The sequence below is a fragment of the Dermacentor albipictus genome, chromosome 2, assembly GCF_038994185.2.
Source record: "Dermacentor albipictus isolate Rhodes 1998 colony chromosome 2, USDA_Dalb.pri_finalv2, whole genome shotgun sequence".
Taxonomy (NCBI): domain Eukaryota; kingdom Metazoa; phylum Arthropoda; class Arachnida; order Ixodida; family Ixodidae; genus Dermacentor; species Dermacentor albipictus.
This window is the reverse complement of record NC_091822.1, coordinates 122,897,676-122,913,492: the sequence shown is the minus strand read 5'-3', so window position 1 is coordinate 122,913,492 and position 15,817 is coordinate 122,897,676. Positions and strand designations below refer to the sequence as shown.

At 45.6% G+C, this 15,817-nt stretch overlaps 1 protein-coding gene across 7 annotated transcripts in view; it reads left to right on the top strand.

The window, feature by feature from the left end:
- LOC135910746 (pleckstrin homology domain-containing family G member 5-like) overlaps positions 1-15,817 on the top strand; it is a 747,540-nt gene that overhangs the window by 722,022 nt on the left and 9,701 nt on the right. For all 7 annotated transcript variants that reach the window (XM_065442817.2, XM_065442821.1, XM_065442818.2 and 4 more), the window contains 7 exons: positions 268-528; positions 4,274-4,423; positions 5,289-5,426; positions 6,047-6,172; positions 8,612-8,854; positions 11,276-11,521; positions 14,106-14,417. In XM_065442817.2, the coding sequence (XP_065298889.1) occupies positions 268-528; positions 4,274-4,423; positions 5,289-5,426; positions 6,047-6,172; positions 8,612-8,854; positions 11,276-11,521; positions 14,106-14,417 (1,476 nt within the window). The remainder of the gene's footprint in view (positions 1-267; positions 529-4,273; positions 4,424-5,288; positions 5,427-6,046; positions 6,173-8,611; positions 8,855-11,275; positions 11,522-14,105; positions 14,418-15,817) is intronic.

Genomic DNA, 15,817 nt, shown 5'->3' with positions numbered 1-15,817 from the left:
GCAGAGTTTGGGAAACGGTGCCATAGCGTATTTTTCTTACTTCCGTGCTGGCAGAGTACTTTTGTGCAAAGCAGCAAATGTTTTCCCTTATTTCTTGTAAAACATTGCCCTAATAGTGAGCCAGTATTTGGGTGGAGTGAAAGGACTGTTCTCTGCACCCCACTCACAAGCTGGGTCAAAAAGAGTCCTCCTAACTGGAAGGCGCAATGTATGTGGCGCTTTAGGTCGAGGTGCTTCAGAGGGTTATAACTGCACGTCCTGTCGCAGATTGACACGGAGCACATGTTCAGCAACATCCTCGAGGTGTGCGAGGTCAACCATGTGCTGTGGGACAACTGCCTCCTGCCAGCGCTGACTGTTGCCCGCGCCAACCGGACCCTCCTCAACCCGCTGCACCTGCGAGAGGGGTTTCTCCGCTTCGAGGAGACGTTCCAGCCGTACATGAAGTACTGCCTCGAACAGACTACCTGCCTGCATTATGTCAAGGAGAAGCGACTCGAGAGCGATCTCTTCAAGACCTACGTGGCGGTGAGCAAAGCAGCATTCGTTCCTCCGCTATTAGTTCTGCTCTTGACTACGTACATATAACGTAACTATGAACGAAATTGCGTATTACAGTCAAAATTTGATATAAAGAACCTCGATTTAATGAAATTTGTGATGTAACAAACTGTCTTCGTTTCCCAATCCCAGTTGTATTCAAAGCCGTCTATTGTTTTTCACGATTTAACGAAGTAATTGCGTGACACAGTTTCAATTAAGGAAGCTTTCGGCTATTTCACGTACTTACAGCCTGTATGACTAGTAAATCCAGCAAGAAAACTATAAAAATGTCCACCAAGGCAAACATTATTTCCAGCATCCTTCTGCATGTAAAGTCTGAGCGGCAAAACCACCGTCAAAGCGTGTGCACAGGGATGTGGTAGGAGAGAAACACCGCTGTGCCATTTGTCACATTGGTAAACTCATGGAGGCTGCAGGGTGCGCTGCAGCTTGCAATGCTCAGAGAAGCACGAGAGCCAACGATTCCTTTTGTGGAAGGGGATGGGGAGGGAGTGAAAGTGCAATAACAGGATCAAGCATGCGCTGGTGGTGGTGGTCAAATCTTCAAGTGCACGCCTATCTGCCTTCTCCTCCTCACGCGCATCCATGCCCTGGCTGCGTGCCATATTTTGGAGATAATCTCTCGGCGGAAAGTGAAAAGCCCGAGTAGAAATGGTTGGTGCCTTTCTATGCATTGTGTTGCTCCCGCGCATCTAGTGTTTGGCGGTCACGTAATCTCAAGTTTCCAAGACACTGTGCGAAATGCTCACTCGTGTTGTGACGGCAAGTTCGTAGTCATCCAGTGGGATATGTCAATGTTTGCCTAGGCGCTTAGACACCAATAAAGCTATGAACTATACTTCCTGCAGTTATCTCTTTGCTATTGCTATCAATGCTTTGCCTTCCTGGCAAAAGTGACTTTTCTGTGTTTTTTTTTTATTTTTACTTATTTATTTTGCTCAGGACAAATATATGCATCTTTTTACACTGTTATTAATTTGTGGGTGCCGGCTGCAGGGTGCTAAGCGTGGTTAGCTATGGCATCCGAGATTTACAGCGCCACAGAATGCAACACGCACAAATCTTGGACGCTGCGAGCCATGTCGATGTATTGCTCTCGGCTTGATCACTACACGCGCTGGTGCTCATAACCATGCTGTTATGGCCCGATCTTCTTCTAATTTTTTGTGACTGCTTACTAACAAGATACTATCCACCAGGAATGCCCTGGAAAGTTGTAAAGTTGTTTGTTGTGTTGAAACCTGAAAACCTCAAATTAACAAAATGTGTGTCTTAGTGAAGTTTTTTGCTGCAAGTACAACTTCGTTATATCGAGGTTCGACTGTACAAGGCCAGTGCCCATTCTGGCTCAAAACTTGCAATGAGGCACAAGTACCCACCCAGTTCCAAGAATCAGCAAGAAGAAATTCCTTGTGTGCGAAGATGAGACAGAAGGTCACATGAAGAACAGCGTGGCAACAGGGTCCCAGTAAGAACAGCGGTTAAGTTAGGCGGTGGTGGCTAGCGGCATTAGCTGAGAACGCTTCGTCATTATGACAGGGACAGACGCCAGTGCAGACTCCTAATGGTGCCATTTCACAACAGACCTAGAGTCATGTGCAGTATTTGTTGACATGTCTGGTTGTGCTGGAAAGCAGACGAGCTTTATAGCAACATTGCAGTAAAATGCCTTCTTATTGCTGCATTTCTTTTTTTCTTCTTTGCTGCTGTGCTTCTTGCAGCTGGTGCTTTTTGCGCCAGCGGCGAGTGCTGGGTGATTGCTGAAGGGCCTAATTCAGTCGAAATACGTCGTAAAACGCCCTCGCTTTCATTGGCTACCGTGATGCATCGGCTTGGTGTCCCCATAGACCACTTGTGGCACAACAAGTGCTGGCCGTCGTGCAAGCCAATTGTACCGTTGTAATTGCTGAGCACTGTGCATTCAACCTTTTATTAGCATTTCACTATAGAAGAAATGTATTCATGCATGTATATCAGGAATGGCGATCCTGATTTTGTAGTGTTTTAATAATCACTGCCGTGTGCTGTCACTGCCTTCCTTACACAGCAACTCTGTAGTGGCGAAATTTTAACTGCGTGTGGCTGTGATATCCGTCCTAATAAATTTGTATCTCCCTTTCTGTGTCAATTGCTGTTGGGTATCTTATGCTCAAGCGACCAAAAACACAAGTAAAATGAAGCGCAGATGACTGATGGGACTGGCCTACAACCTATAGAAGTTACGAGGTATACAGTATGCTTGTGTGCAGGTGTAATTCTCATGACCTTATGCATAAGTACAATCAATTGCCCATGACCTATGTTCCTGTTGGATTGCTATAACTTTCACTCCTTTTTTCACCTCAGCCTGGTAGTTAGCCATTTCTCACCTTCCTGGACTTTGAGACCATCTTTAATTGTTTCTCAAAACATGCATCTAGGCAACCTTGCTTCAGCTACTTTGACGTTCTAATGTTGAACTTATTCAAAGATGTGTATTTGTCTTGCAGTTCCACAGGGTACTGCTTATTAGTCATACCTTGGAATTTCACTTTTCAGCTTTACTAGCAACTACTTTGCAAAGAATAACTCCTTTAATGTTCTACAGAATTTATCATTAACATACATACTAATCTCCATGTTCACAAACATACCTCAACTCAAAACCTTTTACTGGCTTTCTTGGCTGAAGTTGTCACTGCACAATTGCTCCTTGCTGACTGCTAAGACAACCAGACACTTTCAGCAGTTGCTTGATGTGGAAAAGTATTTGTTAACCCTTTCAGTGCTACTGACGTACCGGTAAGTTTACATGTTTCTGTCCCTACAAGCCACTGACATACCCGTAGGTTCTCCACTCTCTCCAGCTGGACGTGCACGGTAACACAATGTTGGCGAGCTCCGGGGTAGTTCCACCATCTGTCGTACATTTATAGAAACATAATTTCTCTCATATCCGAGTTTGCTCAGTCTGGGTTTCTGTTAGTGCACTGCGGAACACACTCCTTTGTGGGCGTGGTTGCGCAACGCGGAGCTCACATTTGCAAATGAGAGGGGTGGCTCTTCGACTTTGTACATACACCAATACTGTGGCAATTCTGTATTCAAATAGTTATTTGGGCCGTATCAGAAAACCACCACTCTTGCGTGCTTCTCCCATCTGTGGTACATGTATAACAGTTCCACCCCCATTTTTTTTTTTACCCTGACATGGTGGCACTATTGTGCAAGCGTGCGCGTCACAATGAAACTAGGTAGAATATGCAAAATGAAGCTAGGAATGTGAGGACCATACTAAGAGTGGATTACCTATTATCTGGGGCATTTTTTTCCTTCTGCACAACTGAAAATAAACCGGTTTGTTTTATAATATCTGTGAAAGAAGGACAGACACTAGGGGGGGAGGGGGGGTGCAACACCTTCGAAAAAAAAAGACTACACTGAAAGGGTTGAGGAACCTTCTATTGAAATCTCAGATATGTGTTATGGATGCTCCATGTCCACTTCAATTGAAGAGTTGCATTGGCCTGAATATCGTGAAGTTCAGAAAGGACTTCAAGTTGAGATGCATTTGTGAATGCCAGGCTGCCCCTTCAAGCTGCATTCCATTTACAGTGGATTCATGTGAAGCAGTGTGAAGGTCCTCTGTGTATTTCTGTCGTTCATTTAGTGTTCCTTCAAGGAGCCACCTTCCTTCTAGTGTTTCACAATTGTTTATTGTCACTTGCAGTGGTGCGAAGCTAGGAAAGACTGCGAGAGGCTGCGCTTTACGGACCTCCTTGTCAAGCCCATGCAGCGGCTCACCAAGTACCCGCTTCTGCTCAAGGCCATTCATAAGAAGACCGACGACGAAGAGGCCAAGAATGCCCTCGTTGAAATGGTGAGTAGGCAAGCTTACGACTGATGTGCGACCATCACTCTGTGTGGCAGAGACTGACGTGAGACTCATGAGCGATAATTCAGGTGTCTGCTGAAAAGTGATGCACTTACGATGCCCATTGCCTTTCCCTTTCCCTTTTTTTTCATATTACCATAAACTACTACTACTACTACTGCTACTCCTAACAAACTACCTAACAGAACAAAAAGGAAAGCTACACAATTCTGCCTAAACCGGGTTGAACGTTCCGTCTACTGAGTACCCTCCGTAACTGTGCTAGTTAGAGTGTGTGTCAGACTTGCTGTAGTGCCTCTTTGTGTAATGCGTTCACTTGCTGAGTGTGAAGTCACAAATTCAATTACCTGGTGCCACAGCTGTATTCCAATGGTAGTCGAATGCAAGGATGCCTGCGTATAGAGATTCCTGTTGCAAGAGAAAATCCTGTGTGGTGGTAGTTAAAGCTCTCCTCAATGGCACACCTCATTGACCTGTGCTGTAAAAATGGGTTGTAAACAAATCAAGGATCAAGGAAAAAAAATTTTTTTTTAGATAGAGGAAAATGTGGTAAGGAGGCACAAGAAGAAAAGCCGTCTTCAGCAGTGCTTGCATCAGTGTTGGTTTTCTGATGCTGGCTTCATGCATCATCAGTGCTGGTTCGTCAATACTGATGTTCCTACCACACTTTGTTTTTTTTTGTGTTCTATCCTGATGAGCTAACCACCTTTTAAGAAATGTCGTGCTTCCAGTTAGAGTGGGCCAAATATGAGGCCCGGTTCTAACAAGGTTCCTGGATAGAGAGTGCTTGCTTTGCTTCCTGCATTTAGTCTTGGTTGCGTTGCTTATTATTATTATTTTTTTTTTTCAGAATGAATGTGTGGAAGCGTTCGTGTATGCTGTCGACGGGAAGCTGCGACACCTGCACGAGCGTGACAGGCTCAAGTCAATCACAAGCCGCATTGAAAGCTACGATCCATTTGACATCAATAATGACGAAGTTGAAAAGGTTGGTTTCACCATTAACTGATCTTGTCGATGTCCAGACATTTGTAGCCAAAAGCACCTGTCACATTCGTTTGCAGTATGTTTGCCATCTTATACCCGAAAGATGAAAGGGCCAAGAAATAAGCTTCCTCAAAGCAGTGTGATTTTATTCTCCCAACTGTGATGCTAGAGGCGAATCACTTGTGCAGCTATTAAAAGCGAGAAGGACACAGAGAACCAACAGGCTCGATCTTTGACGTGACATGAAGAGCCCTCTCATGCCACATCTTCATTTGTCATTGTCATAGGTTCTTTGTAGACTGCACCCATCAAATGTTGCAAAGCATGTGAAGGTTATGGTGGATCTGAACTATAAACCAAACTAGCCCCATAGCTTCATATCCAGTAACCTATTTGAAATATATCGGTGTCAAGTAAAAACAGGAAGTGTTGAAACTTCTATTTCTTCTGGCATGAGTGATTATACACATAATGCTTATGCCATTGTCTCGCCACTTGGCTTACCTTTTTGCTGTAGTATGCCACCAGTTGAACCTATGAGCATATACGACAGATGTTTCACTACAGGTGAAGCGAGTGCTAGTTCTGTATACAGCATTGTGTGTACATTTTCTTTTGTAGGCCCTCAAAGCCCACTGCGTGTTGGACCTGACTTGCCCCATGCCGAGTTGTGGCAACCAGCAGAACAGGCAGCTCTTGTTTGAGACATCAGGTGTCAAACTGAAGGACGCTGGCAGTTCAAGCAAGGTGAGCAGTTGTGTTTGCATTGACAGAGCATGTGGATTTAGTACAGTTCCCTTAAAAGGTGAGCATTTGACATGATTAGCCAATTTTGAAGGTACTGTGCCCACTAATTTGCATGCCAAGATACTGCCTCAAGATTGTGTGCACTAAATGAAATAATGATGCACAAAACTAGTCATGTTTTTTATCTATTATTTCTTCGGCAGTCCTTTCTTCGTTGGAGTGTGAAGCTTATCGAACGATGATCGGCAGTGATTACCGAATGCAGACAAGAAGAGATTTACGTTACTTGAGCAAAGGATGTTCATAAGTAAATGGGACCATACATACAAGGCAAAACAAATGAGCTCTGAACTGAACAGTGTCTCACTCTTTGACTATCTCAAAGAAAGCTAAAGAAAGCCCAGACTACTTTTAACGTACATTGTACATAGCCTCACCAATCGATCTGCAATCTTGATTACAGCCCAGACTGAGGAGCAAGATGTTGTGTTCAATCTACATTGAACAGACAAAGCAAGGAGGCAGCAACACTGCTGGCTTGTTCCACTGACGCAATAGCCAATTAGATGCAGAATTTGGTAGGCCACAACATACAGGGCTGACCGTTGACGGAATCCGAACTCTGTTTTCCGATGTAATTGAACCGATTGAAAAATTCTATTTGTTCTATTCTGCAGCAGTTTGCTTTTAATGCTGATGGAGAAGAAGTGAGAGTGTTTAAACTATTTTTTGACAAGCAGAATAGCTGGCACCAAAAAGGGTTAAAGGGAGTCTGCTGTACTTACAGGGTCATTGTAAATGCACTTTTCACATTGCTGCAGTTATGTTACCTTAAGATGGCTCCAAAGTTCCTTGCAATACAAGTCCACCAATATGCTATATCCCATCAATGATATGCATTACTCTTTTGTTAATTTGATAGTTAATTCAACTTTCTGCTTATTTCAAGCTGAATCAGAGGTCCTGGCTAGTGCCCATACCTTTATGTAGGGCAGAAGTTGTGTTATTTTAATCGTGAAGTTGGGCCTGATCGAATCATTGGCTGGTCAGCCTGCACGCTCTTGGCCCCACTAGGGCGTCGGCCTGCTCCCGGTAGGTGAGGGGACCCCCTATTGTGCCAGTGTGCTTAAAGGTATTAAATGTGTCGGAGGTGCACAAACTTTCACTGAAAACACTGATTTCTGGCATGCCCTCGGCAGCTTCCAGAGTGAAAATGGCAGCTTACAGTAAATTATTTTATTTCACTGAATTTAATCTGTGCCTTTATTCCAAAAAAGAAGAGTCCGAAAGTCCACATATGAAACTAAAGCCGCATTTGTGGTGTTGACAGCAGCCAGTCGTCGGGGCCAGCACCATTGCCATTTTCATCTCAAGATGGCTGCTGAACATGCTTTCACATAGGATAGCAATGCCAACACGCTGCTTTGAGCCTTTAACTACAGAACTAGTTCAAAAGATCCTATTTTACATGCTAAGTTGGTTGCAAGCAAGTCATGTCACATGTTTGTAATTTTCCAGAGACTTGTATATATCGCAGGACAAATTGGCGAAGTGGTTAGTCTGGGCGTGGTCCACCATCCCATTCGCGGTTGTAGGGGAGTAATTGGAGAAATATGAAATATCAAGTCTAGTGAACTGCAAGAAAGTCAATCTGCTGTCTATTGGCAGCGATAAAACGCTGTCCGAGATTGATGGCAATGGACATTACTTAGCGTAAATAAATTTTCTTTTATTAAAGATAAACCCTGCAAGATTGCACTGGTGCGCCCCATGGACTATGTGCCTATCTAGATAACACCACCACTGGTTATCCATTGCTGATGCAAAATGCCTTAAATGCCTAATTCTATGCCGCGTAATGAATTTGCTTGCTTGCTGATGTGTGGCATGCAGTGACAGGACTACATGCTAAAACGCTGCTTGTGCAGCCCCTTCATGAAGAGAGACGCTGTGCCTAAAGTGTCACGCAAAGCTAAAAGGCATGATTTCCGCAGTATGCACCATTTGGTGGCAAGTGACGCATCGGACTTTGACCTTATGACCTTTGGCTTGTTTGTCCGAAAAGCAGCCCATGAGAATGAAAACTCTTGTTTGAAATGAGTTCGAATTTGCGGGAGTTTTTTCCCTATTCAAATACTTGCGACACAACCGATTGGTTGGTCTAACCACTCAGTTTGAATGGACAGATTTCGAATTACCTGGACTTCTCTGCATAATTCTTGCTTCCAGCACTTTCTCTTCTTTGACCCTAGCCTGGGCTTTGAGCTAGCCTGAGTTATGGGTTCTATCAGTGATTTGCAAGATTTGTGTATAAACATTGAGAACAATGAGAGACAATCAATCAATCAGTCGCCCTGATGAGTTTGCTGTGGCGATGCTTCACCAGTACTGCAGATTCACTTACAGTGAGTAACCTTTGTGATGGATGCATGCACACAGGTGGATGTTCACTGCTTCCTGTTCACTGATGTGCTGCTTGTCTGCAAGTCGCTGAGCAAGAAGGGCGACCGTGTGAAAGTGATTCGGCAGCCATTCCTCGTTGAGCGTCTGGTCACGTACGAGCTGCGCGACAACAGTGGCCTCATCGTCATCTACCTGAACGACTTTGGTGTGGCTGCATCCTATTTCCTCCTCTACACGAGCGACCCGCGAAGCTTCATGGACCAAATCCGCAGAGCACAGGTTGGTTGCTCCAACTTCCACCAAACTCCGGTCTTTGTTCTCGTTCACTAGTGCGACAGTTCCTGGCCTGCTTCAGTGGCTATCGCATTCTGTTGTTGAGCTGAGCACGAGGTGGCGAGTTCGATTCCCAGCCAAGGCAGGCGCATTCCAACAAAGACAGGTAGCAAAAAACACTCGTGTACTTAGATTTAGGTGCACGTTGAAGAATCCCAGGTGGTCACAATTATTCTGGGGATCCCGCTATGTCATCTCTAATTGCCTGTGCATTGCTTTGGGACGTTAAGCACCGCAATTTGATTTGTTTAACGTTCCTTTGAAGTAAATTATCACTCGCTGCACTGAACAATGCAACAGTCACATTACATGTTATGGACAGTTGTCTATCCACGAGTTTTACGCCGTGGCAAACGTGAAAAACAACTCAGCCTTGGCATCACTTTCTTGACACATCCGGGGAAGATTTCAGGGTTGTATACAAAGGTGTGTATCAGAATGCAGCTAGGTACTGGGTTTAATCAAGTAGTTGGCATTTCAGTCTTTTTTTCAGAATAGCATTAACTGAAGTAACTAGTACTGCAGCCAGTGCCTACTGATCCAGACTACGATCACATAAATACATGCATCTCTGCATTAGGTGTGCCTCTGTGTCAGGGTTGTGTGTTGAGTTTCTAGCATGTTGTCAAAAGCCAGAGTGCAGTTTGCACGTTTTACTTTTGTCGCCAAATTACAGGACTATAATAGAGTTGCTGCCGACATTTTCAGACAACAAAGGCATCACCATGATGTCCAAACAGTATGGCAATGTAGATAGCTGTACTTTGTTCAACAAAACTTATTTTATTGTATTTGACTAAGCCAGAAGCATGGAAAGTTCTGTAGTGGAAACTTGATGTACCATATTAGGCCTTGTGCTTTGATGTCTGTTAGGAATTTCTCAAGAGTCGTGCATTACAGTAAAACGTTGTTAAACCGTACCCGCTTAAACAGTAGTTTCGTTTTAAAAGTAGTAAAGCCAAATCCCCAACTCATTGGCCGTTCGACATAATGCGTTTTGTATCCACATAAACCGTACCAGCTTATTGCATACGTACAGGTTACCACGCGGTGTTTCCACTTTTCGTCGCGCAAATCACGGTGCTGCGCCGTCCTCATCGGGCGTCCCGGCAGAACAATAAGCCTCAGAGATAACAACAACGGCCTCCAAGCACCCCGTGCGTTTGTACACAAAGCCACATCAACATCAACATCGTTACGGCTCTGTGCCAGAGTGTGTTGTAGCGTCATGCAAGCTGGGACTTGTGTCATGCTGCAGTTCGGATAAAAAACACCGGGTGCTCGGCATAGGAGTAAAATTGGACATCATTCGTGCTATTGAATGTGGCACGAAGAAGTCGGAGCTCGCACACGACAGGGATCTGCTGTTGACTACGGTGTGTGGCATTTGGAAGGTGAAGAAGTTGCTTGGCATTGTTGCTGAGACCGCGAAAAGATGTCGGCTATGAGTTTCGACTTTTCGTCACCGTGGCCTCTGTTGTTGCCAAAGTGTTGCCTAACGACAATGATGCGGACGACATGGAAAGTGACAGCACGGCGGATTCAGGACCAATAGTGGCAGAAGCTGCACGTTACGTCAGCCTCATGAATGGAATTGTCGCAACAAGAACAGCACCCTGCAATGAAAAAGGTGCCCTGCAATTTCTGCAGCGCTACCATGCCCGTGCACGGAGAATATGCAACGCCAACGAGGAATCTACCATGCGAGTGTTTGCCACGAAGAGAGGGCTGGCTGAAAGGCTGGCGCGCAGCTTTAGCCAGTTTAAGGCTGCTGTCGTTGCTACTAGGCCACCGCGGCATCGAACGAAAATAACAGACTTTTGTCGCGTGAAGAGAATAGATACTGCATGTTCTTGCCCTTTCCTCGCACCCTCTGAGTTCCCTTTTTGACAGGTAAGTGGGTGATCTCTTGCTATTTTGGTTAGGCAGTACTACCGTTTAGTAAATAATTTTTTCGAGCCCCAGCCAACTACGGTTTAATGAGGTTTCACTGTACATATGGTGTGCCGAAACGCACCATCTGGGCATCACGCATAATCGTGGTGCTGCTGATTGCAGTGTTGCCTGTGACCTTGACCCCACACCACGAGCAGCACCAGTTGAAGCACTTCTGCTTTTTATATGCACAGACCCTTTCTCTACGCTTCCCATTAAATGCACACATGAACTTCATCCGGAGCGGTTCGAGACGTGTTGGCAATGGATCCACGTGCTACAGCGACTACTAGAGTAAAACCTCGTTATAATGAGTCGCAATATACTCGAGAGTTAGTTTATTATTATATGCACTAGTTCGTTATAGCTGAACCTGCTTACCCCTGCTTGCCACCAGCTTTCATGTTGACACCTGTCCTAACTGATGCGCAGGAGCAATATCGGGAGGCGAAGTCGCAGGCGACGAGCGAGAAGCCTCAGCTGGGATACCTGCAGGACCTGGACGATGAGGACGACCTGGACATCCCACGCAGTGCTCTGCTTGTGGCGACCCGGTCCCCGCGTTCGTCCAGCCACTCAAGCCTGGTACATTCGCACAGTGGCTCCATCGACATGAGTGACCCCGCCTCGGTGGCCTCCCTGGCTGGGCCGCCCGTGCCCTGCCCAACACCGCTGTTTGTGAGTAACGCATTTGATTCTTAGCGGATCCGGTCTTGTGAGTTTAAGGAAGAGCCAAATCTAGGGGGCAGCACTGTCATAAGGACAGTGAATCAGATGTTTAGTGGTCTACTGGGCCTGTATTTGGTAACGTTGAGCATCAGTTGCCATTTTTATTTCCATATAACGCACTGTACTGAATGGCTAATAGCAGCATTAATGGTATCACATTGTGCCCGAGCTTCATTAGAGGCAATAATTAAGAGTAAAAAGAATGTGATGTGAAATGGATTGTTTGACATTATGGCCCCTGGCTTAGGTTTGTGATTACAGTGAAGAAAAGGACCCAAGCCGGACTCTGATAGCTTGGTGGCTGTGAGGATGCTATTAGCACAGAGCTGCTGACATCAATTTTTCTGTTCAACTTTTGCTGAAAGATGCAAACACACACATTTATGCACACACATACACACACTCTCTCACTCTCTCAAGAGCACCTTGAACCACGTAGGAGCTAGTCAGTGTTCTGTGTTGGCTAAATTTTAAGGGTGCACAAATATTTGAAACATAAAATAACCAATTGAATAGTGTTCTATGCTGATCAGTCTTTTAATCAAATAGTTGCAATTCTGAAACGCAAATTTTTAAAAAATACTTTTGAATGGGTAGAAACATTGGCAGCACCCAATTAAAGATTAATTGGAGCAAAAGTATGGTAAGTTTTCACCTCTGCAGGTATAATATAGACATAAAACATAAAAACTTTCGTAGTGGAGCAGGCTATGTCGCTTAGATTGCCAGACATTAAAGGCTGTACAGTGAACATTCGCGCTCTCTGAAGAGTCCTGTACATGCAAAGAAATTACTTGTTTGCTCCTGCTGCTCCATTTGTGATTTTAATAAACAATGCTTCATAACATACCACATATTGACAGAATGCAGTTGCTGGCCGATAAATCGGACACATAATAATCCAGACATGCTCGGTAATTCAGAGATCTTCGTGGAACTGCCATTGGCCCCATAAATTTAATGTGTAAAGATGACTGATATTTCGGACAGCCGCCAGTTCTACATTCGATTATCCAGACTCCATCTGTGACTGTAGCGTAAACCGACTCTGCTGCCATTATATCCTCTGGCAACCTCGATGAGACATCAAGTATGGCCTTGGAGATTGCATGCTAGACGGTAATCCCTGAGGCCTTGCTTTAGTCGCAACACTGTGCCTCACATTTAACTGCAAATGCCAATCTTGGAGGCTTTGCCTGAATTGTGAGGTCGCATCAACATTGCTTTATCACATCCATTCCGGCACCACCACGCATGGCTCAATCTTGTTTGTTGAATTTGCCTTCTGGACAGCATTGCACCATTCTGCACTTGTTTATTTAGTATGCGTTCCAGACAGCACTCTGCTGGCTCCAAGAAGTCTTTCTCGGTAAAGTTATTGACAGTCCGTGTCAAATGGCAGGTTGCGAAGACTAAGACAGGTTGCGAACCTGTTTTAGAGGAATGCATCATTCTAGGTCGTAGTCGTAATCAGCTCACAAGAGAAATCATCGAAGCAAAGGCTATCATAGGTCTGGGCCATGCATGTGTAAGCTCACCTTCATTATCATTATCGAGCAATGAATTGGCATATCTCAGACTGCCACCACAGGCTGTCTGAATATGTTTTCACATGGTTATACTATCGATTTTGTTGCTTCGTTTTGTGTACTCTCTTGATGTCGCATGGTTCGCTGAGTGTATAAGTAGCCTTCTGTGTCACGAAATAAACCATCAGTTGGAAGTTAGCGCTCACTCTGTTCTCCGTTCCTTTTCTTTACCCCTTCCACCTTCCTTTTTGCTCTTTCTGAGCTGTGCTGCAAGCCTAAAAACTGCCACTTTTTTGACCTTGCATCAGAATAGAGACAACACAAAACTGACAGAAATACAGGTGGACTTGGTTACACATAAGTGGAAGTGCGTGCAGCACTGAATCGACCTCTTCTTACTTGCACAGGGCCCGGCCCTTAAAATGTATATAATTAATCTTTTCTTGGGCCCATTTGTTTTTTTGGACATTTAGTAGTTCAGATTTATGTTGACTCTACTAGGATCTGAACATTGTTTTATATGAATTGTGATAATGTCTGTTCATTATTCGAAAACTATTTGATATTAGATTCAACTTGCTTCTGGCACTATTCGATTTGTATTCAATTCGGTCTCCAAAGTCACTGTTTGCACACCCATACTAAATTATTGGTGAGTGCTGTGTGGATTCCGGTGATGCCTGTGCAAGCTTCACTCAAAGAAAAATTTGTGCTCTTGGGGCTTACCATGTTCCCAAGCAATTATCTTCATCTGTCCTGCGGGCACTTCCTTTGTTTAATGCTGCGCGCCTGGTACTTTTAGTTCATAAAGGGCATGTGCTTATTTATAAGCACGACATGCTCATTCCACCAGGCAGGGAAGTATCGAGCATGCACTGCTAAAGAAAGCAGGTGCATTCAGGATAGGTGACGATTCTTGTTTGGGAACAAGATAAGGCCCAGGGGGTGTTAAGCTTCTTTTGGTTTTTTATAAAGAATTAAAGAACTGTTTTTGTCTACTGCAGCAGGGAGCAGCTGCTGCTGGTGGCCAAGGCCGAGCAACAAGCTTCGAGCTTGGTGAGCTACGCAATCCCAGCATGACTTACGACGACCTCGATGAGCAAGGAAGGTCGCGAAGCATGGAGACACGTACCTCGGGCCCAGTCTGCGTCACGGTCACGTCACCGCGGCCTGAGAGGCGGGCTTTCCTTCTCAAGGGTGCCGGCACTAATGCAACATCGCCGAACACACTTACTGTGAGCATCCCCTTCACCCACCCGCAAGAGCTAGAGGAGCCCAAGGAGTACAGGAGCTACCCAACATCCCCGACCATTCAGGTGGGTATTTTTCTTGGCTATAGACTGTTTTCACGCTTACATACAGTTCTCAGAAGACTTCCGGTTAAGCCCTCAGGAACAACGCAAGTTACAATAGCTTATAAGCTTACAGGACCCTTCAGCTGGCATCAGTTTTGCTGGGGAGTTGCAGTGTTTGACAATGATCGTATTGTATTGTATCGTATTAACGCTCCGACGCCTCGTGGCCGGTACAGTCGCCGACCGTTTATTCGGACCTCACGGGGACTGCGGAAATGTCCGAATAAACAGGTGTCCGAAAAAGCAGATTAAGAAAAAAAAATGAAATCCTTTATTTCCACGCACTTATTTGGGCTCGGCAGTAGGCTTGAAGAAATCGTGAATGCGCCGTTGCACGCTGTTCCGTTTACGCGCAATCAGATAAGCCTGAATCTCGGAGAGGGTCGTACGGTCACTATAGGCGGCTGAAAGCACAGTCACCTCTTGTACACGATCCGCATGCGACGGCAGCGTAGCACATGGTGCGTCAACTTCCGACTCGGTCATCGTCCGGCGGTGCAGCAGAAACCTGACGAATGATCTCGCCGTGGTGGAGTTCTGCGCATGTCAGTACAGCAGTGTCACCACCTGTGAAACTGTCAATGAGACGGTGTCAGGAATCGCAATGCAACCACTGCGCAAGTCTCGGCAGAACATTTTCCACATCGGTAGGGAGCACATCGGAAGGTGACAAATCTTAGGCCTCCCGGCACTCGCTTGCCGGCATTCCGCAGTGCAGTCTGCGAGGGCACTGTCGGCGCCATTAAAGACTTGACACGATGTTTCCGTATGCTGCGTTGGATCACCGAAACCTCGACACAGCACACAAAGCAAACACCGCCGTGCCGACACCAGTCACACAAAGGAAAAAACGCGGCCTGCTCGCAGCGTCCTGCGCGAAGAAACAAATCAGCTGCTGGATTGTCTTGACATGGCTTACTAAGCTGAAACCGGAACTGCTGCAGAGCCACTCTATCGAACCAGGCAGAAACAATGATGATGAGCGGGGATTTCCAGTAGCGCCACTTCGTGGGGCAGCAAGGAAGCTCTGTTCAAAATTGAAAAATGGCGTTCAGCAAGTCGAACCGTGCACCGGTCAGAGTCGGTGCACGGTGCTCTCGACCGAGTTGGCTCAAGGAGAGTCCGAAAAATCAGACGAGAGGTTGCAAGGTGTCCGAACTTTCGGCAGTTGTTATACATTATGGTCAATGGGGAGAATGGCGGTGCCGCGAAGCTGACCGAATAATCGGGCATGTCCAAATTTTTGGAGTCCGGAAAATCGGTCGACGACTGTACATCGCTTCATTCTTGGTCCTCCCACTGCCTCGGTGACGGCTGTCACCACACACACGCTGTTAGTTTCGAGGGTGGCTTTCAACGTG